The sequence below is a fragment of the Prionailurus bengalensis genome, chromosome E4 (genome assembly GCF_016509475.1).
Source record: "Prionailurus bengalensis isolate Pbe53 chromosome E4, Fcat_Pben_1.1_paternal_pri, whole genome shotgun sequence".
NCBI classification, from domain to species: Eukaryota; Metazoa; Chordata; class Mammalia; order Carnivora; family Felidae; genus Prionailurus; species Prionailurus bengalensis.
The window spans coordinates 43,492,663-43,512,782 of record NC_057360.1 but is presented as its reverse complement, the minus strand read 5'-3'; the positions used below and the strand labels follow the sequence as shown (position 1 = coordinate 43,512,782).

Below are 20,120 nucleotides of genomic sequence, written 5' to 3'. Positions count from 1 at the left end.
GAAGCGAGGCTCAGGGAGATCAAGTCACTTGCCCAAGGCCACACAGGCAGGCTGAGGCAGAGTGCAGGCTGGAGTCAGAAGCCTGCCTGCCCCACTCCTGCGGCCAGGCTGGTCCGTGTCTTGCCAAACGGGACCATGGGTGCCCGGGGTTTGCTTCCAACCATCATCGCCTGTGATCTACGTTCACCCTCCGGGGGATGGGGTCACTAGGGAAGCCTCGGTGTGGGGCCGTGAGCGTGAAAGTTCATTAGAGCCCCCACCTGGGTGTGGCTGAAACTTTGGGGGCAGTGAGGAGGCGTCTTCCTTCTCGGGAGGCTGCGTCTCCAGGGCCAGCTCATCTGCGGACAGGAGCAGGGGCCTCCTCTGAGGGCAGCAGGCCAGCAGCCGCTCTTTGGATAGCAGAAACAGCACAGCCATGGGCACCGGGAGCTGGGGGTGGGGGCAGAGGGTCAGGAGAGCCCTGTTCCCATCAGGCTCTCCCCTTCCCGTGCCTCACCTGCACACACCACCACGGGGTCGACCGGCACGGGTCCACACAGTCCTGAGAGAAGACGGTTCTTTTCTAAGGGTGTCCACCTAAAGGCCATCCCCAGAGAATGCCGCCAGGTGTATTGACCGTCCAACCTTAACCACATCCGTTTTTCTGAAGACAGCTCCTTGTCACATGCAAATGTTGGACTCACACCAGGCCTCCCCGCTGGTACAGGAGAGATGTCAGAGATAAAGTTGTTTCTAAGGTCCTTATTCTGAACGGTGGCGAAGCGGGACCCGCCCCCCCCCCCCCACTCCTTCATGCTGGGAGATCACATGACACCTCACGAAGAAGGTCTGCTTTGGTTCCTTATCCCCATTTTCCAGATGGGGCGACCTGAGGCTCAAAACTGTCACTTAGTCATCACCCGTTACAACTGGAAGAGACCAGATCGGTAAGCGAGAGACCAGAGAGTGTTAGTGCCTGGTCACTGGCTGACGGGGGAGGGAAGGGCGGAGCTGGACTGGAGCCTGGGGCAGACCCTGATTCTGTCTGGTCAGACCCCACCTCAGGGCTTGTGTGGGTGATGTTATACCCGAGGAGGTAGAGGGCCTGTCCCCAGAGGCTCGCTGTCTAAACAGGAAAACCGGGACACGGACTCCTTTGCTGGAAAGATGCACGGTCCGGGCAACACCCGCGCCCACGAGCCCGGTGTTGTGTGCGTTGCTATTGTACATCAAGCCACTTGGGTTTAGCGAACTCCTCAGGGCGATGAGAAATAGCTCCTGCCTCTGCGGTTGCCTGGAGAAGCCTCCACCGCCTCCCTCAGGTGCCCTGCCTGCGTCTCACCGCCCTCACTGCCAGGAAGCTCCCCATCAAGTCTGCCCTCTGCCCTCCCTGCTGCACCATAAATCGAGTTCCTTTTGCTTAGGACAGAGAGGAAACCCAGGGAGCTGTGCAAGTTGCCCAGAGCCCGCCGGGCATCTCTGCGCTGACAGAGATGGGAGGCAGCTGGGCTGGTGCTGCTCTGAGGCGGTCTCTCCCTCCCTGGAGGCAGACTGATGCCCCGGGGTGGGGGGTGGCATTTTCCCAGGGCTCCTGCCCCCCGAGGGCACCTTGGGAGCCTCCCTCCACACTCAAAGATAACAAGTCACACGCCCCACAAATCAGGCCTCGGTGGGAGGAGACGACCCCTGCCCTCGGGAGTCCCAGGTCTGACGGGGGAGAGTCAAACCCTCCCTCCAGTCTGATGGGGGAAACAGGAAACCCACACACAGAGGCCTGCGGTGGCAGAATGCCTGGGTGAAGGCCGAGGGGAAACAGCTGTGAAAGAGCCCGGTCACTCCAGCGGGGCTTTCCAGGGAGGTGGGCGGTAGGAAGGGCTTCACAGAGGACTGGCTGGGGTTGCCTGGTAAGAACACAGCCTGTCTTTATAAGCAGCCCATTCAGAGAAGGCAAAGGCTCCACCTGGAGAGTCCAAGAGTTCTGGGGAGGCTGCCTGTGTGTGTGTGTGTGTGTGTGTGTGTGCGCGTGCGCCCACAAGCATGCGCAGCCCCATTCTCTTCTGTGGTGGACTGTTTATCTTCAGAAACAAACCAACAAAAAAGTCCGGACATCCTGCCACAAACAAAGTGCCTCCAGGCTGCACCTCGTGGGGCGAGAGAAAACAGGGCTCGGGCTGACACTGGACCTTCCGGCTTCCTGGTCCTGGCGTCTCAGCTTTGACACGGTACTGATGGCGACGCTTCCCCTTACAGGTGCCCCCTGGAGGGCACAGGCCCGAAGCTGGGTTGTTTCTAAAGCAGTGACAGGCATGGGCAGAAAACGGAAAGGGTGAGAGAGGGGCGTGTGTTTTTCAGAGCCCCCGGTGAAGATTCTGGTACAAGGAAAGTCACGAAGAAAGGAAAAACGAGCACTTGCTATGGGGCAGCAGGAAGGAGGCTGGTGCTGGCAGTCGGGGTGAGAGCCTGGCCAGCGTCTTGCTAGCCACTCATTGGGCCCTTGTGCCAGGGACGGCATGACGCCCCCTGCTGTGCTGCTCAGGGGGACTGGATGATCTCGAAGACCCCTTTCAGTGCTACGTGCATGGCATCGCAGCTGGGCAGCCACTGCAGAGCGGTGACAAGTGGGCCCAGAGCAAACCCAGGCCCTTCGTCACGACGGGCCATACGTTGCCTCCATCCCGCAGCAGGGCCAATGGCCGCCTGGAATATTCCACACCCGCAGCCCAGGCCGGGCCGAGCCAGGGGGCCAGGGATGCTCCTGCTGTTCCTCACGGTACTTCCCAAGCTGGAGAGAGGGTAGGGGCGTCTCCCCACCTGTCCCTCTGGCCCCAGCCTGGGCTACTGGCAGGGAATCTGTCTTGGGTTAAAGACCACCAGAGGTTTCCGGCCAGGGACAGAGTCAGTGCTGACAGGGAGGATGAGAGCCGGGGTGCAGAGGGGCCTCAGTACCTGACCCAGTACAGGCAGGTGGTCTCTCTACCCTGCTCCCACCATGGCAGCCATGGTGTGGTCATTTTGTTCATCCCTTGACCCCCACGGGAGCCCACCTCACAGCAGGACACAGGGGAATCCCACCGGCGATGAGGGAGCCCGGGGAAGAGCCCCATACAGCCTGGGGTGCTCTGTCCCAGAGCCCCTTCATCTGGCCTTGGAGGGAGAGAGCTGGTTTCCCATGGAGTCTCGGATGGCTTGAAAGTTGACCCTGATTCCGTTGTGCTAAACCTGCTCATGGCTTTACCTCCCTGGAGAATCGCAATCATGGATTGTGACAACTGAGGACCTTCAAGATGATCTCCTGCGACCCTGTTTGTATTCAGATGCATTCCTGGGTGGGGGGGTTAGTCTTCCCGCCCCCTTGCCTTCCTGAGGGCACGCTTGAGCCCAGCACACTGCTCGGAATCATAAGAATCTACACTGGGAGCTGCTATGGACTGACACGTGTGACGGTCCACTTGTCCCCCCCCCCCCCCCCGGCCCTGCCCCGGTGGCACTCACATTGATCAGGGCCATGATCCAGAAGGCATACGACACGCGGGTCCCTGCCCGGTCCTGCGCAGGCAGCCCGGAGAGCGAGTGGTTGGACCAACGCCACGCCTCGGTGTGGTGCTGGCCTAGGACCCTGGAGGCGTGGAACAGGTGGCTTCCAGAGGTGGCATTGGCCGTGCCGTTGGCAGGCAAGCAGTTGGCCTCAGACAGGAAGGGGTCGGCAATGAGGGGGCTCAGCAGGGCGCCAAAGCCCACAAAGAAATGGAGAACCTGGAGGGGGGAGGAGAAGTGGTGTGGGTGGGGGAATGGCTCCCTGGGACCACCCTGCACGCAGGGAGCATGACCCTACTTTAGAGCTGAGGAGGCCCGAGTCCAGAGATAGTGGCCCAGTGTGGCCCAGCTGGAGGTGGCCACATAAAACCAAGACCCCGGTGCTCTTTCCTCTTTTTGCATTACCACCTGGCCTCCAGTAAAAGACACCTCACCCCAGGGAGGGGGCTGGGAGAGGTGGACAGGTTCCCGGGAGCTCCCCGTGACCACCCAGCCCCGTGGCTGCGTGCGGGCTCACCTGGAGGAAGATGGCCGAGTCCTTCTGGTAGACCCTCACCAGCTGCATGTTGGCCACGGTGTCGATGCAGCCCATGGCTAGGCCCGCCAGCGCCATGACAGAGGCCAGCACCTTCACATCTCGACAGAAGGGGATGATGGCAAACACCAGGGAGATGGCCAGGGATGAGGTGAAGAGGGCCCATAACGACTGGGCCAGGCTACGGTAGCAGAGGGGTGAGGTCAGGGGAGGGGCCTGGGGCCTTCAAATAAAGAGCCCCCTCCTTGTCCCCCGCTGGCTGGGCAGCCTCAGGGGAAGCTTCTGGTAGAGGGGGGAGGGGGCTGCTGAAGAAGCTCAGTCACTTATTAGCTAGGGGTTCACAGGCGAGACGTTTCTTGTGCCCCAGTCTTCTCGGGTAACAAGCCCTACCTCATAGGGCGGCCGTAAGAACTCAAGAAACGGTGTGAAGCGGCACGTGATGGCACTTAGCAAAGTGCACCTGCTATGACTTTACTTACAAGCGAGTTTCAACTTCAAATTGTTTGCGGATAGGGGCGCCTGCCTGGCTCAGCCAGTAGAGCGTACGACTCTTGATCTCGGGGTTGTGGATTTGAGCCCCACATTGAGATTACTTAAAAATAAAACCTTTAGGGCGCTTGAGTGGCTCAGCCGGTTGAGCAACCCACTTCAGCTCGGCTCGGGATCTGAGTTTGAGCCCCACATCTGGCTCGCCGCTATCAGCGCGGAGCCTGCTTGGGATCCTCTGTCCGCCCCCACCCCGCCCCGCCCCTGCCCCGCCCCCACCCCGCTCCACCCCCGCCCTGCTCTCTGCCTCTCAGAAATAAACGTCTAAAGATAAATATTTTAAAAAGCTTATAAATAAATCAATGGCTTACTTAGAAAAGATTACATACAAAGATATTTCTGCTCCTCTCATGGATGTACAGGAGGAGCCTGCTTCGAGCGTCTCATGGGTACGGTGCCGAACGCATGAAACTGGAGGTGGGACCCGGGGTGGGACCCGATTTCCAAAACATCCCCTCCCACCCCCCAGCGGGGCTGCAATGCGCTCTTCCCACACAGGAATGGCAAGACGGCCAGGCCCTTTGTAGGCGCCAAGCTAAGCCACCTGAACCAAAGCCCACAGCCGAGGTCTTTGGGTAATTTGGTGCCTCCCCACCTTGGACAGAGATCTTGACTCTCCAAGGGTCTGGAAGGGAGGCCCGGTGGCTGTCCTCACTGAGAGGTGTCTGGGAGGTGACCTTCCCCCAGAGGAGCCCACAGCAGGCAGGCTGAGGGCCTGTCCCCCATGAGTGAGTAAATGGAATGTCTAGGGCTCTCTCAAGATCTTTTTGGTACCCCCTACCTAATAAGCAGACTCTGAGCAAGGAAGGATGCCTTGTATTTTCTGGAACCAGGCTGAAAGGCTAATGTGAGTGAAGGAGGTTGGGCAGCAAGAAGGTTCTGGGGACGCCTGGCCGGCTCAGTTGGCAGAAGATACTACTCTTGATCTCAGGGTTGGGAGTTCAAGCCCCATGTTGGCCATGAAACCTACTTAAAAAAAAAAAAAAAAGGTTCTGGAAGACAGAGGCTATAAAGGAAATTTCTCAGATTATGAACAGCTGTTCTGGCAGCTGGACCTGGAGAGGTGGGCGGGAGGAGGGGTGTGTGGCCAGAAGACATATGTGAGTTTCCAGCACATTAAGGAAAAGAAGGGGGCCCCCAGGAGAGCCCTCGGGCTGCGTCCTTCACCAGAAGTGCTTGCCTCTGACCCCCGGGGCCCTCAGCTTCTCCTTCTGGCCCATCTTTGATTAAATCCTTTATCAGAAGGGCTCTGCTGATAGCATCAGTTATTTTCTCTTTTCTTGTTTCCGGGCTGATCTGCTGGGCAGATAACTGATCATGACCCCTGCCTGATCCCAACCCTGCGTGAGCAGGGAGAGGGGACTCCCTTCACCTCGGCCACTAGGAGGAGGACAGGGAGGGCTGTGTTGTGGGGAGGCCTGTTGAGGTCTTTCCCGGGTTCCCTCCACCATCCTGTTCCCTCTAGCATCCTCCCCCGCCCTGCTCTGCAGGTCCCCAGTGCTGACAGCCTGGACTGCTCACTGAGGTTCATGCATTTCCGCCTCCTGCAACCTGGCCTCCGAATCTCCCTTTCCTCCCCGGTGCCCAGCACAGAGGCGATGCCCACTTCTCCACAGGTGATGAACACAGCAAGCTTCTCATTATAGCTCTCTCTCTCTCTCTCTCTCTCTCTCTCTTTCCCTTTCCTCTGCCTGCACAAGGATCTCAGGGTTGGGAGTTCAAGCCCCATGTTGGGCATGGAACCAGCCTCATCCTGGCTGGCCTCACTTCAGGGATGGCAAGAGGGTCCCCTGTCTCCCCTTCAGATATTCTCCCCATTGAACTGGCACACGGGATGGCTTGCCCTTTCCACCACCTCACTCACCACTTTACGGTAACGCATGGAGGTCCCACGTCAAGGGCACACACTCTCTTAAAGAATTAACGCGTTATCATTATTGCCCTGAGAAACCTAGACGAACGTGGTTAATGATCAGCCCTGTAGCAAAGTCCCAGGATCGGGAAACTGAGAGGGAAGGAAGGCTGTGAGACAAGAAAATGACAACTAACGTGCTTACGGTGCCGGAGACATTTGGTGCACACGACAGTGCCCGCGGGTAGGCTTTGCAGTTGTGCCTCTTTGACCCCCCAGTAAACTGAGGCAGAGAAAGACCGCAAAAGCCGCTGGCAGTCTGGACTCAAACCCAGATCATCTTGATAACCCCTATGCCATGCTGCTTTTCCACGGAGGAGAGAGAGAGAGAGAGAGACAGCGGCAGGGACAGAGACAGAGCTTGCGCGTGTGTGTATTAGGGCTGCTGCTGGGCCACAGACTCAGCAGGGCTGGGGAGAGGGGCGGCCAGAAGAGAGCAGGGGCCAGAGTCAGCAGAGCCTCGTTTGGCAGGCTTAGAGGCAATGGGGGAACAGCTGTTCACCGGAACATGAGCCCCCAGGGGTCCCTCTGCTGGTGTCATGGCAGCTCCAGACCCTTCGTGTTCTAACCGCTGGCCCCACTGCAGGCCTCCCAAGGCATCCGCTGCAGCCGTTAGTGCAGAGGCCCCCATGCCTGGCACCTTGCTCGGCCCTGAGAAGGTGCGCCCTCCGGGGCTGCTGGATGTTGCTGGTCAAATGAGAAACGTGCTTGCGGAAGCTCGTCTTGTGACCCCACACAGGACGGCCTGGAGACTTGGGAGGCTGATGTGGGAGTTGTACGGGGTGACACTCAGACGGAGTCAGAGACAGAGACTGAGAGACAGAGGCAAGAGACGAAGACTCAAGTAGGGCCCGGATGCCAGTGGAGCAGCAGGAGGCTGGGGAGATGGGAGGGGGATGTGGAGGGCTGGGGTCATGGTGGGCTGCCCGTCTAGGCCTCTCCTCTCCCCTATTGTACCCTCTCACCTCGTCATTTCTGAGAAGGACACTTGATGCCCATGGCCGGGGTGGGGGGGAGGGATTTTTGTTCCCAGGCCCAGCGACAGGCAGGAAAGGATAAGGAGAAAACAGAAAGGAGAGGCTGGAGGAAAACTGGCCGGGGGAGGCCCCTTCCTGCATCTGCTACCAGCCCCTGAGCCATGATCTGAACCTGCCGCCTACCAGCCGGGGCTGCAGAGGGCTAAGCCCATACCCGGCCTGCGGTTCCCGGGCACTGGGAAATGGAGACGTGTCCCCAGTAAGCGGGAGCAGCCGTAGCACACGAAAGCCTGTGTTTCAATCCCAGGCTGCCCGCCCTCCCCAGTCTCTCCGGCAGGGCTGTGCCTGGGCATTCCAAAACCCAGCCTGAACAAATTTCTTTAGATCGGAACATTGCTGCCAAGAGAAAAGAAGTCCCAGATACACCCCAGAGCCAGACTGAAATATACTAATTGGCTTGGTCACTTAATGGTTTAGTCAAAGGCCCCTTCTAGGAATGTGGGTAATTTCAAAATTATGGAATAATAATGTCAAAACAGCTTTGGCAGCACGGATGTAGTGGGATTTGTAGTCAGACTGGTCCTCGTGTAGACAAATGTCAAATTGCTATGTTGTACACTTGGAACGATATAATATGTATGTCAACTATACTTCAATAGGAAATTTTTAGAAAAGGGGGCACCTGGGTGGCTCAGTCGGTCAAGCGTCCGACTCCGGATCAGGTCGTGATCTCACGGCTCTTGAGTTCGAGCCCCGCATCGGACTCCGTGCTGACAGCTCAGAGCCTGGAGCCTGCCTCGGATTCTGTGTCCCCCTCTCTCTCTCTCTGCCCCTCCCCTGTTTGTACTCTGTCTCTCTCCCCTTCAAAACTAAACATTTTTAAAAGATTTTTAAAAAAGGAAAAGAAAATTGAAAAAAAGACTGGTCCTAGACCTACCTCTGTCACTTCCCAGCAGGCGGCTCCGGACGAGGCACTGACACATCGCTCCTTAGAGCCTCAGTTTTCTCCATGATAAAATGGGGCCAGTAAGCTCTGTCTCCTGAGGCTGCCGTGTGGAGTCAGTGTGATGCTACAGTCCTTGGCTCACTCGCTGGGATTTGGCCCTGGCCACTGGCAGTCCCCCTCCTCGGTGCTCACCCCCCTCCCTGCCAGCAGCCAGGCCCAGGGAAGTCCGCTCAGCAGAGATGGGTGCCAGCTCCTGGATTCTCTGTTCCCACTGCAGCGCCCTCTGGGGTGACCCTGGGAGGCTGGTGCGGGAACTGCTGGAGTGGCAGCAAGGACCTAAGAATCCTACCCCTCACTGTATAGATCAGGAGCCAGGCCCAGACAGGGGAAGAGAGTCAGGATCCAGTTTTTGGACTCCCATTCCAGGCTAAAGCCAGCATCATGTTATTGATCTTTCCTCCCCTGATCTCGAACTCAGAGGTTAATTCAGACCAGTTAAAGTGTGGGGGGGGGGGGGAGCAATCCCCCAAGGCCTGGGGAGATGTAGGAACAGCTTAGACCGTCGAGGGAACCCTTCCTCAGGAAGCCTGCGAAATGTCCAAGTTACTCATTGACGGCTCCAAGTGGCAGGTGAAACGGGGGAGAGAGAGCAGGTCCTCCCCCAGCCTGGCGGTGGCTCTGCGGGAGGTGCCCGCCCCACCAGTTTGCTGTGTGACCTTGAACACGCTGCTGACCCTGTCAGCCCAGGTGCTCTGCTTTACCCAGAGGGCACACGTGATCACCTTGACCTGGCGTTGCCAGGAGTGGCGGCTCTGGCCCTCCTGGTTCTGTGATAAGGGGCGGGGGGGGGGGGGGGGGCTGCCTGGCTCCAAACCAGAGGAAGGGCATAAACAGTAAGATGCCAGCCAGCCCGTCCTGCCCTCCACGTCCCAGGGGTGGGTAAAAATGCTGCTGACGACCGCTCCATGCCACCTCCATGGGAGTGACTCCAGCATGGGCACTGATATTCTCACACCCTTGCCTCAAGGCGTCCCCCTGTCCACCCTGATAATCTTCCTGGAGGGACCAGGGAAGAGAAGTGCCCAGAACCCAGGAAGCGGCAGCGGCAGCCTGAGCCTCTCTCCAGCCCAAAAGGAGCCGGCAGCCTCCAAGAGAGGAGTCGGGGTCTGGGACAAGAAACCAGGAGTCAAGGCCACACCCTGGGAGCTAGGGCAGGCTGGAGAACAGTTTGAGCCGGCCAAGAGGGAAGGGGCAACTTTTGCCTTCTCGTGGCTCCCCTCTAACTGGCCGCTCCCATACTGACACCCCAGCTTGGTCAGGGCCCTGTGTTAAGGCTGGGGACACCCAGAGGGAGGAACAAGAAAGACTGCCTTTGGGGAGATCCCAGCCCAAGGCAGGGCTCAGGCCCTATTAGGCTCAGGTTGGGGGGTACACCCTGTGTGTGACGACCTGCCTGGTGCGCTGGGGTGCTGGCCTTGCAAGAATGGTCTAGCGGCTCTGTCCGCCTGGAACCCCTCCCCTGCAGCTCTTTGCATGCATGGCTCTCTCCTGTCATTGACATGTCAGCTCTACTGTCCCCTCCTCAGAGGAGCTTTCCCTGTCCACCTGGTGAAAGAAACCCCCCCCTCCCCCAACACTATTTACTCTCCATCCTCGTCCTGCTTTGTTTCTTTCATTTCACTACAACGGTCCTCCAGAGCACAAGCTCCTTGAGAGCAGGGACCTTGTCTATCGTATTCTCCCCTAAACCGGGGTTTGGCTCGAAAGATGCTTGTTGGACAAGTGAATGAAGGGGTGGGATGAGTTTTGAGATTTTGTTTTCATTTAAAAAATTGAGATAGGGGCAGTGGAGCGTGCGACTCTCGATCTCGGGGTTGTGGGTTCGGGCCCCACGTTGGGTATAGAGATTACTTAAAAAAATAAAAATCTTAAAAAAAAATAAGGTATAATTTACATACCATAAAACTCATCTGTTCAAAGTGTATAATTCAGTGGTTTTTAGTATGTTCAGAACCTAAATTTAGGGCATCCCCCCCCTCACCCCTATACCCAGAGAGAAACCCTATACCCATCGGCAGCCACTCCCCATTCCTCTCCACATCCTAGAAACCTACTGCTCTACTATATTTTCCCATTCCGGACTCTCATGCAAATGAAACCACACAGCCTGTGGTCTTTTGTACCTGGCTCCTTGCACTTAGCATGATGTTTTCGAAGTTCCTCCATGTTGTAGCATCTATCAGGACCTCATTCCTTTTTCCGGCTAAATACTACTCCACCGTACGGGTGAACCACATTTCATTTGTCCATCCATCCATCGATGAACATTTGGTTTGCTTCCACTTCTTGGCTATTAGGAATAATGCTGCTTGGGGCGCCTGCGTGGCTCAGTCAAGTAAGCCTCTACCTTCAGCTCAAGTCATGATCTCGCAATTCGTGGGTTCAAGCCCCGCGACGGGCTCCGTGCTGACAGCTCAGAGCCTGGAGCCTGCTTCAGATTCTGAGTCTCCTTCTCTCTCTGCCCCTTCCCAGCTCGTACTCTATTTGTCTCAAAAATAAATAATATCTTTTTAAAAACCGGATAATGCTGCTATAAACATTCCTGTACAAGGTTTTGTGTTGACAGGTCTTAATATACCTAACAGTGGCATTGCTGGGTCTTATGGTAATTCCCACACTGAGATGAGTTTTTAAAGCAAGAACGGTGTCTGGGGCCAGACCCCAAGTAGGCTTTCAGCCCAGGTTTTCTGCGTGCTGAAAGGGAGACAAACTGCTGGAGGGAGAGGCAGAGGCTTTTTAGACGGGAGACCGACCAGGGGCCCAGCTCAGGGGAAGACACTGGCTTTTGTACTGTGTTCCAGAAACTTCAGGGGGCCAGCATCTTGGGGAAGCAGGGCTGATGGTGGCCTGGGAAACCTTGCAGGAAAGACTAGGTTTCATGCAACGGGCAGGTGGGAGTCAGAGCTGGGTCTTGGGCAGGGCAGGACTTGTAGGTATTTGGGGAAAATGATAGGTAGAGAAGGAGGCAGTGAATAGGGTAGAGGGGAAGAGCCCAAGCCTTCAATTAAGAGGGTGCATGCAGGGCAGAGGCCAAGGTGAGGCTGGGAGAAGGCTGGGGAAGGTCTGAAAGCCATTTATCTACCCTGATGCCTTTGAGATAAAGGGGTCTCCCAAACTGCCCAGGGTGGTTAGACAGGTCCCCAAGAAACCAAGAAAACAAAAACCCTAATCTTTTTATCTAAATACGGCTTTCTCTTTCCTGTCTGACAAAGCACATACCTATACACCCTGCCAACCAGGTGGCTTTGCAGTTTTCTCTTCTCTGAATGGTTCCCTGCTCTCGATACGCAAGATATTTCTAAGGAAGGTCTAGTCCAGATTCTTCTGACTCTAATTGTACCCGTCTCCCTCTTGGCCTGCACATGGTAGCTTCCCTCAAGATCTGTCTGTGCTAGAAGCTGGGGGTGGGGCCGGGGGCGGGAGGGGGGGTCGGTAACTGATCCTGAGCAGAGAGCTCCTGTGCTGTCCTGTCCGGTCCCACTCTAACGCCCGAGGCTGTCCACACGCAGACCCTCCAATGCGTGCCCCCACGGAGGCATCCAGAAACCCTCTCCAGCCCTGGTCCTCAGTCTGGGCCCAGCAGCAGGCAGGACTGGGGCTGTCCCGAGCCCCTCGCCTCTCCCGTGTGTCTGTCTGTACCGGCTGGCTCTTGCCATTTGTTAAACCAACCCCCATCCCCCTCACAAGTAACAGCCTGGCCACACTGCTCTCGCTGGTAATCACTTAAGCTGAAAAGCACTTGGTGTGGGGGTGGGGGGGTATTAGCATTTGAATTTGTGGTCAGGCCCCAAGCAATCAAGCTTTAGTGGCCGCTTTTAGGGCTACTGGCGGTTCTGTCTGTTTTGAGAAATGGGGGACTGTGATGAGTCGTCCGGACCTAGCTAGGTTGTCACTTTCCTTTATGCATAGGCCACCCCGTGACAAATCCTGCATTCCTCCCGAAGTCCACTTCGCTCCTAGCCAAAGGAAAGGGTTCTTTATGACATTTTGTTTGGGGGCTGGGAGGACTGAGGTCCAGGACTTAAATGTGAGCCTGAACTGATAGGACTCAGGCCCTCCACCTGACCCCTCAGATCCCTCCTTCCCAGAGGCGTCAGCTCAGGAATACTCAGCCCCATGCCTTTGCCTGGTGAGGACAGGGTATAACTTGTACCCTACGCAGTTCGAGAGGACTACTCAGAAAGCAAGAGCCATTTCCCGGGTATCTGGTTCCAGAGACAAATGCCTGGGTTCAAAACCTGACTCAATAGCTGTATGATGCGACCTGGGGCAAGTTTCTTTTTTTTTTTTTAATTTTTTAAAATGTTTATTTATTTATTTTGACAGAGAGAGGAGGAGAGGAGGGGCAGAGAGAGAGGAAGACAGAATCCTAAGCAGGCTCCGCACAGTCAGCACAGAGCCCGATGCGGGGCTCAAGTCCATGAACCGGAGCGATCATGACCTGAGCCAAAATCCGGAGTGGGACGCTCAACCGACTGAGCCACCCAGGGGCCCTCGGGGCAAGTTTCTTAACCTCTCTGTGCCTCAGCTTCCTTAGGCACAAAATAGAAACAACAGTACTACTCTGTAGGGTTGTCGTGAAGTTTAAATGAGTTGCTACGAACAGTGAGGAGCTAAGAACAGTGCCTGGCATTGAGAAAGAGCTCTCCGAAGTTAGTTTTATTATTAGCATTATTTTTCTTCTCTGTGAGCCGGTTTCCTGCCCCACGACCCTTTCCACTGCCTGCTCAGAGCTCCTTGTTGAGTAAGGAGCCCCGAGGGAGGTGCACAGCAAGCAAGGAAGAGATGGCCCCTTTGGGTGTGTGTCTGTTTCTGTTGTTGCTTTCACCGAACCTGGCCCGCCAACCTGCCCTTTCAAATTACTCCCATTCCCCTTCCTGTTCTGTGCACTACACATGTTCCTAAAAAGTGCCAGGTAAGGGATGTTTTGTAAGGCAAAACACACTTTTAAAGGAAGGAGAGAAAACAGAAAAACACCCTGATAGATTTCTAATTAAACCTCTAGGCAGAATCAAGAAGCGTCCTGAGCTTTCTCTTAAGATTTGCAGAATCCCCCATGCATCCAACCTTGCACAAAGCCCAAAGAAAAACCAGTGTCCACGAGACTTGCCTCTCAAGAGAATTCTTCCGTTTACAAAAGAATTTGATAATGGGGATAATCACTCCCTAATTGGGAATGTTTTGTCAGTTGGGCGTCCTAAAGTGGGATCTGTCTGTATGATGCCTGTGTTCTCTCCATCAGCTCAGGGATACCTCTAGGAGCCAGCCCAGGGTGAGAGCACCTGGCTGGGTATGCCCCCCACCCCCGTTTCTCTGGGATAGCCCAACCGGGGTTTTGTTCCTGGGCCTTCCCCTTGCTTGAGTCCATGCAGCCCAGAAAACCACCCAGCCAGGAACCAGAACCAGGGAAATCTCCAGCAGCCTCCAGTTTGCAAGCCATCTATCCCCTGCTTTTGGGTCTGTTTTCCCAGCTGCTCTAGGCGAGCAATCCTGCTGCCTTTCCGGAGGGCTCCGCGGGGGCGGCCCTGTCCAACGAAAGCCTGGGGGAGAAGGAGGCTTTGCGATGGTATCCAAAGGGGGCATCTTTCGCGGCCATGGCAGGCCGAGTCCCGAGCAGAGGCCAAGGAAGAGTAACATGGCGTGGGAGAAGTGGAGGGGGCCCCTGGCCCCAGAGTTGGAGGGTCAACTTACCCAAGCTGTGCGTGGGACAGCCCACCCCTCCCCTACGTGGCCCTAATAATTTGGTGCTGAGCGTCTCCCAGGCAGAAGGGCTTGGCCTCCGGAGGCCGATGCAGGAACCCTGACTCCCTCTGAAGCAGGGACACACAGGACCCAGCAGCCCCGCAGCCCCGGGGGGGGGGGGGGGGGGAGGGACAGCGTGTGTCAGCTGAACCGGAGCTGATGGTCTGAGTGGAGCCCGCCCCAGGGCGCTCTGTCAAGCCGCAGCCAGCCCTGGCACCTGGCACGGCCCCTGAGGTGACACTCCCACTCTCCTTCCACCTCACTTCCAATTCCGCCCCCGGCAGCAGGGGCTATTGACAAACCTGAGACCCGCGGTGCGGGAGGGAGACGCCGTCCCACCGCCCCCGGTTCCATCACCCCTCGGCCGGTGGCGCGTGGGTAGGGGAGCGGGTGAGGGCCGGGTTTAACCCCCTGGCGGGGGTGAGCGAAGGCAAATAAATAATCCAGAAGGCACCTTCAGTCTCTGGAGAGACTTTTCCGGGGAGAGCCGGGGTGGGGGAGGGAGGCAGTCCGGCTAAGGCGGGGCGCGGCTGGCGGCGCTGGGAGAGGTGGTCGCCGCCCGCCAGAAGGCGAGGGCGCCCCGCGGCCCCAGCCCCGCGGGGGCAGGGACGCGGGCGGCGGGAAGGGAAGGGATGCAAGGGAAGGAGAGGAAGGAAGGGAAAGGAAGGGAAGGGAAGGGTCGGCGCGGCCGTGCGGAGGAGCGGCGGGGGCTGGGGGCTGGGGGCTGCGGGGCTCCCGCGCGGGCCCGGCACTCACGTCCTCTTGAAGACGCCCCCGAGGGCGCTGCCCAGCAGGAGGCAGAGCTGCTGCGAGAAGAAGACCCAGGAGATCTGGGGCAGCGAGCTGTGCGTCTGGCAGCGCAGGTCCAGCAGCGTGGGCCCCAGGAAGGCGATGCACAGGCCGAAGCTGAAGAAGACGCTCCAGTAGGTGAGCGTGGGCTGCAGGTTGCGGCGGAGCAGCCCCGACACGCGGCCGTCGCAGCCCATGGCCCCGGCTGGCGGGCTCGGCGGCTGCTGGCTCCGCGCGCCGGTGCCCGAGTGCCGCGCCGCCCGCGGGAGGGCCGGCCGGGCAGGGGAGGCCGGCGGCCGGGAGGGAGGGGCGGGGAGGGGCGGCCCGGCGAGGGGCCCCGCCCTCGGGCCCGGGGAGCAGCGGGGGCGCCTCTGCGGCCGCCTGGCACCGCGTCGGGGCCCGCGCCCTCCTCGCGCGCGGCCGGGCGCCGGCCTCCCCCTGCTTCCCGAACGCACGCTCACCCTCCCCGGCTGCAGGAGACCGACCGCCTGCAGCGCTTCGCCCCCACCCCCTCTCCAGCTGTCCGTCCCACCCGCGTCCGTGCACAGCCCCGCGGGGGCGGAGGGGCCCGCGCGCCCATTGCAGAGCTGGGCAAACTGAGCCCGAGAGACGTCCCGGACGCTCGGAGAGGCTGGAGAGCGGGACCTTCCAGCGCTTCGCCTAGGCTTGGGGAGCTACAATCCCCACCCTCACCCCCCAACCTGGCCTGGGCTTTGCGGTGGAGGACCCCCCCCCCCCCCCCCGCAGCACAGCGCCCCCCTACACCTAGGTGCTTCACAGATGCACTTCAAGGGTCTGACAGCGCCCCCATCGGCCCCCAGAATAGAAGATAAAATCTCCTACATACATTTTTTTTTTTTTTCCTTTGGGAGAGTGTTCATGGCTTTCATTGGACCCTCGAGAGGATAAGCATTTTAGACAGAAAACCTTGGAACTATCCGATCTGCACCCTAAGCTCCGCCTGAGAGCTGGTCTTCCCCGGCCGCATCTCTGCGCGCTGGACAGGTGCAGGAAGGAGGAAGATGAAGGTGTTCTCTCCAAACTCCACTTCTCGCCTTCTTCCTAGTGGGGGGCGGGGGTGGGCAGCGGTCTGGAGGAGTCCCAAGAGGAGTTGGGAAGTAATCCTCCAGGGGTAAAAAGGGTCCTGGGGGAGAATTCCTTTTTTGCTGGAAAAAAACGGATGGGGGAGTGGGGTGAGAGGTGTCACTCTCCAGACCAGTAGTCCTTGGAGGAGCCTGCGGCTGGGCTGACACAGGCTGTCCCTCCCCCCAGGTGGCTATAGAACTGGCGAGTCCTGTGTGGTCCTGCTTCTGAGGGAGCCAGGGTTCCTGCATTGGCCCCCGGAGGCGGAGCAGTAAGGTCCAGCGTGTCACTTCTGCTGGTGGTGGCAGGAACCACGACATCATGCCCACTTGGCCCTCCAGGGGGACCAGAGCTGAAAGGGCTGAGGAGGTTGGGGGGTGGGGAGGGAGTGCTCTCCTGACAACCTGGCAGGAGGAGGGGGCAATCCACTTTTCTTGCAGGGCTGGCTTCATCTCACAGAGGCACCATCCCTCCTCTCCTCTGAGCACATGGGAGCAGAGCCCCAGGGCCTCTCTGGCTCAGTGGGTTGGTTGGTAGTAAGAGTTATTTATTCAGTAGTGATAATGGAGGGTCTACACAGTATTTGTGGTTCAGTAAAAAGTTCTCCTCTAGGAAAAAAAAGAAATGAATCATAACCACAAGCATTTGGTTGGGTCCTCTCTGCCATTTTCACAGAATTCCAGAACCACAGAAGCTCCGAGTTGGAAAGAACAATCTCCAAATCGCGTCCCCTATCCTCTCCCCATAGTTGCTGATAAATGCTCATCAGTCCTGTTCTTGGCTGATACCTCTTACTGTTGAGGACCTTACCTATCATCTCCTGTGGGTCTGCTTCCAACGTGGGTCAGCTCCAGTTAGGAAGGGTTTCATGCCCCACTGAAATGCCCCTCCCGGTGACTCCCCACCACCACCCACGGGACAAGTCTAATTGCTCCGCGCATGTTAGCCCTTCACACACACCACCTCGCCCCAGCACTTGGCTTCTCCAGCCCAAACACCTAAAATTCTGTCATAATTTCTATAGATGGTACTCCCCAGATCTATCACCCTACTGGGGCAGCTTCTCCAGCCACAGTAGCCGTGACCCTGGTACAGTGCACTGTGAGGCAGCCCATAGTGTCTGGGGTGCCAGAGGCATTCTATAGCTTGATCCGGGTGGTGATTACACAGCTATAAACATATGTAAATATTCATTCTTGTACAAACATACGCATGCTTACGATTTGTGTCTTTTACTGTAAGTTACAGTTGGACAAAATAGTGGAAAGTAAAAATAAGTAAACAAATGCAAAGTGAGGCACTTTACTGTGAATACCCAACCCCCTTAGAGTCAAGCCTTCCTTCCTTCCTTTATTTCGCCCTTTCTTTCTTTTTTTAAATTTTTAAAATTTTATTATTTATTTTGAGGGAGAGAGAGAGAGAGCACACAGGGGAGAAGCAGATAGAGAGGAAGAGAGGGAATCCCAAGCAGGCTCTGTGCCAACTTGGGGCTCAGCATCATCCCACAAAATGCACTGTGAGATCGTGACCTGAGCTGAAACCAAGAATCTGACACTTCACCGGCTGAGCCACCCGGGTGTCCCTCTCTTTCTTTCTTTTGGGCAGAGCCCTGGAGCTGGGACTAGCAGGCAGGGAAACAGGTGAAGCAACGGGGCTCTGTTATGGGGATGCTTCGAGAGCCTGGGGCAGTATCCCATTTTGCCCGGGGAGGGCTTCATTACTGAACTAAGTGTGGAAGGATGGGTGTGTGAAAAGATTTTTCTTCTTCTCTCTTCTTTTTCTTCTCTGTCTCCTGTTTTCCAGTATCATCACGCTGTCCACCTCCTTCAGGAACCTTTTCTGGACAAATTCTATCCAACCCCTAAATTCTAGCCAGCCCCTGATTGACTTCTTGCCCCTACAATCTTCACAGCTGTATCCATGGATTGCTAGGTTCCTCTTCCTGTCACCCAGCCTCCCTTGCAGCCAGTGGAACGGTGAGTTCTTAAGGGCCTGGGACATATTTACCTATATTTTTGACTCTCCCCACCTCCACCCAGGTGCCTCACTGAATGCCTTTCAGATAGCAGTCCTGGATAAACAGCTGGGGAGCTGAGTTATTTGCACGTTGCCTTTAACAATTATTTTTGGCTTTTCATTTACATATCTTATCTCCCAGCGATAACAAGTTCCCCAAGGGCAGAGGCTGTCCTATATTTCCCCGAGTCGAGTATTCAAGTATCTAACCCTAGCTGGGCACCCTGTGGTCACTCTTAAATTTTACAGAGAAACCTTGGATGGTCCCTTAGCCACTGTCTGATTTCCCTCCTTGTAAATTGGAAGGGAATTATCCCTGTCCCTCACTAGCTCTGGAAAGCAGTTTGAGACGCTAAAAAACGGAAAAACTGACTGCATTGGCAGAAAAGATCTGTAGGAGTGAAGGGTCCTCAGGCTCTTGCTGACTGAAACCTATTTCTTTGCCTCAAGGGTCGCCTCCTCTGGAAAGCTTTCCCTGACCTTCCTAGGGCCCCAAACTACATCGTTGCTGATCACCTGTCTACTGCCTCTCCTCCAAGGCAAGGGCCACTGGGTTTGTTAGTCACTGAGTTGCCAGGACTGGCTCTGTGGTGAGAGATGTTTGCCCTACGGTGACTCCCACTTAGTCCTTGAAGTTGATAAACAATAAATCAATTGTATATTTTGGACCATCAACAGTGATCTACATCCGGGAAACATTCAGGGAGAAAGCAAACAAGATGATATAACAGAGAGTGAAATAAAAGCCATGTACTCTCACTACCAACCTTTCACGTACGTGGGAGCTGCCCAAATTCCTTAGTGCACAGAATCGCGATTGTATTTTGTCTTTGTTACTGTTTCTGTTAGGATTGAAAACCTTAGGGGCACCTGGGTGCCTCGGTTGGTTAAGCGTGCGACTCTTGATCTCGGCTCAGGTCATGATCTCATGTTTGTGGGATCAAGCCCCGAACTGAACTCTGCTCTGGAAGTGTGCAGCCAGGCTGCTTGGGATTCTCTCTCTCTCTCCCTCCCTCTCTCTGCTCCACTCATGTGCTCTTTCTCTCTCTCTCTCTCAAAATAAATAAGTAAACATTTATTTTTTATTTATTTTTTATTTTTTTTAATTTTTGGGACAGAGAGAGACAGAGCATGAACGGGGGAGGGGCAGAGAGAGAGGGAGACACAGAATCGGAAACAGGCTCCAGGCTCCGAGCCATCAGCCCAGAGCCCGACGCGGGGCTCGAACTCACGGACCGCGAGATCGTGACCTGGCTGAAGTCGGACGCTTAACCGACTGCGCCACCCAGGCGCCCCGAACATTTTTTAAAAAGAATTGAAAACCTTGAATATTAAAACATGTGCAAAGAGAAAAGTTTTGATTATCACAGCCTAGAGGAGGTCACTTAGACTTGGGCCTGATTTCATGTTGGGCGGAATCCGCTAAGTGACCGTGGGCCTGCTCTCGGTCCCCAGGACCCTCTGGTCTCTGCTTCCCAGACCCTGAGGAGGCAAGGCGGGTGCAGTAGAGTGAAGTCTCTGGTTCAAGGTCATTAAGCACATCTGCAGTTCCTTTGGCCATTCTAGGGAATGAGGCCGCCCCTCCCCCACGTCCGGATTTTATCCTCACAGCCCTGGCGTCATTGCTTTGCCGGTCACAGTGTGGAGAGCGGATTGGCAAGCTCTGTCTGGGGTTGGCATGGGGTGGGTGGCAGACAACTTGGTGCCAAGGACTGTACCCAGATGCCCCAGCCCCCCTACCCCACATAAATGCTGACAGCAGAGATGGGTATGTGTACAAAAAGCCTCCTTTGCCAAATACCTGGGCGAACCGAGTTCTCAGCCTGCGTGGAGAAGTGGGGGGGGGGGGGTGGTGACTGCAGGTTCCAAGAAGGATAGAAGAGGTGGGAGCCGGTAAGATGGCCCAGAGGCATCTTAAGAGTTAGACCGGTGGCCGCATGCATCCTGGAGAGAATATAGCATAGCAGTTAGCTGCTGCTGAATGCATGTTACTGCTTAAAA

At 56.4% G+C, this 20,120-nt stretch overlaps 1 protein-coding gene and 1 long non-coding RNA gene across 4 annotated transcripts in view; one reads left to right on the top strand and one right to left on the bottom strand.

The window, feature by feature from the left end:
- MFSD4A (major facilitator superfamily domain containing 4A) overlaps positions 1 to 15,276 on the bottom strand; it is a 30,732-nt gene extending 15,456 nt beyond the window's left edge. For all 3 annotated transcript variants that reach the window (XM_043569268.1, XM_043569266.1, XM_043569267.1), the window contains exons 1-4: positions 14,988 to 15,276; positions 4,031 to 4,229; positions 3,472 to 3,732; positions 261 to 429 (exon numbers count right to left, since the gene is read on the bottom strand). In XM_043569268.1, coding sequence (XP_043425203.1) covers positions 261 to 429; positions 3,472 to 3,732; positions 4,031 to 4,229; positions 14,988 to 15,217 — 859 coding nt within the window. In that variant the 5' untranslated portion in view covers positions 15,218 to 15,276. The remainder of the gene's footprint in view (positions 1 to 260; positions 430 to 3,471; positions 3,733 to 4,030; positions 4,230 to 14,987) is intronic.
- On the top strand, positions 15,060 to 17,389 carry LOC122476503. The gene is made up of 4 exons (XR_006295513.1): positions 15,060 to 15,158; positions 15,893 to 16,048; positions 16,293 to 16,632; positions 16,779 to 17,389. It is a non-coding gene; the product is annotated as an uncharacterized LOC122476503 (long non-coding RNA).
- The last annotated feature ends 2,731 nt before the right edge of the window (positions 17,390 to 20,120 follow it).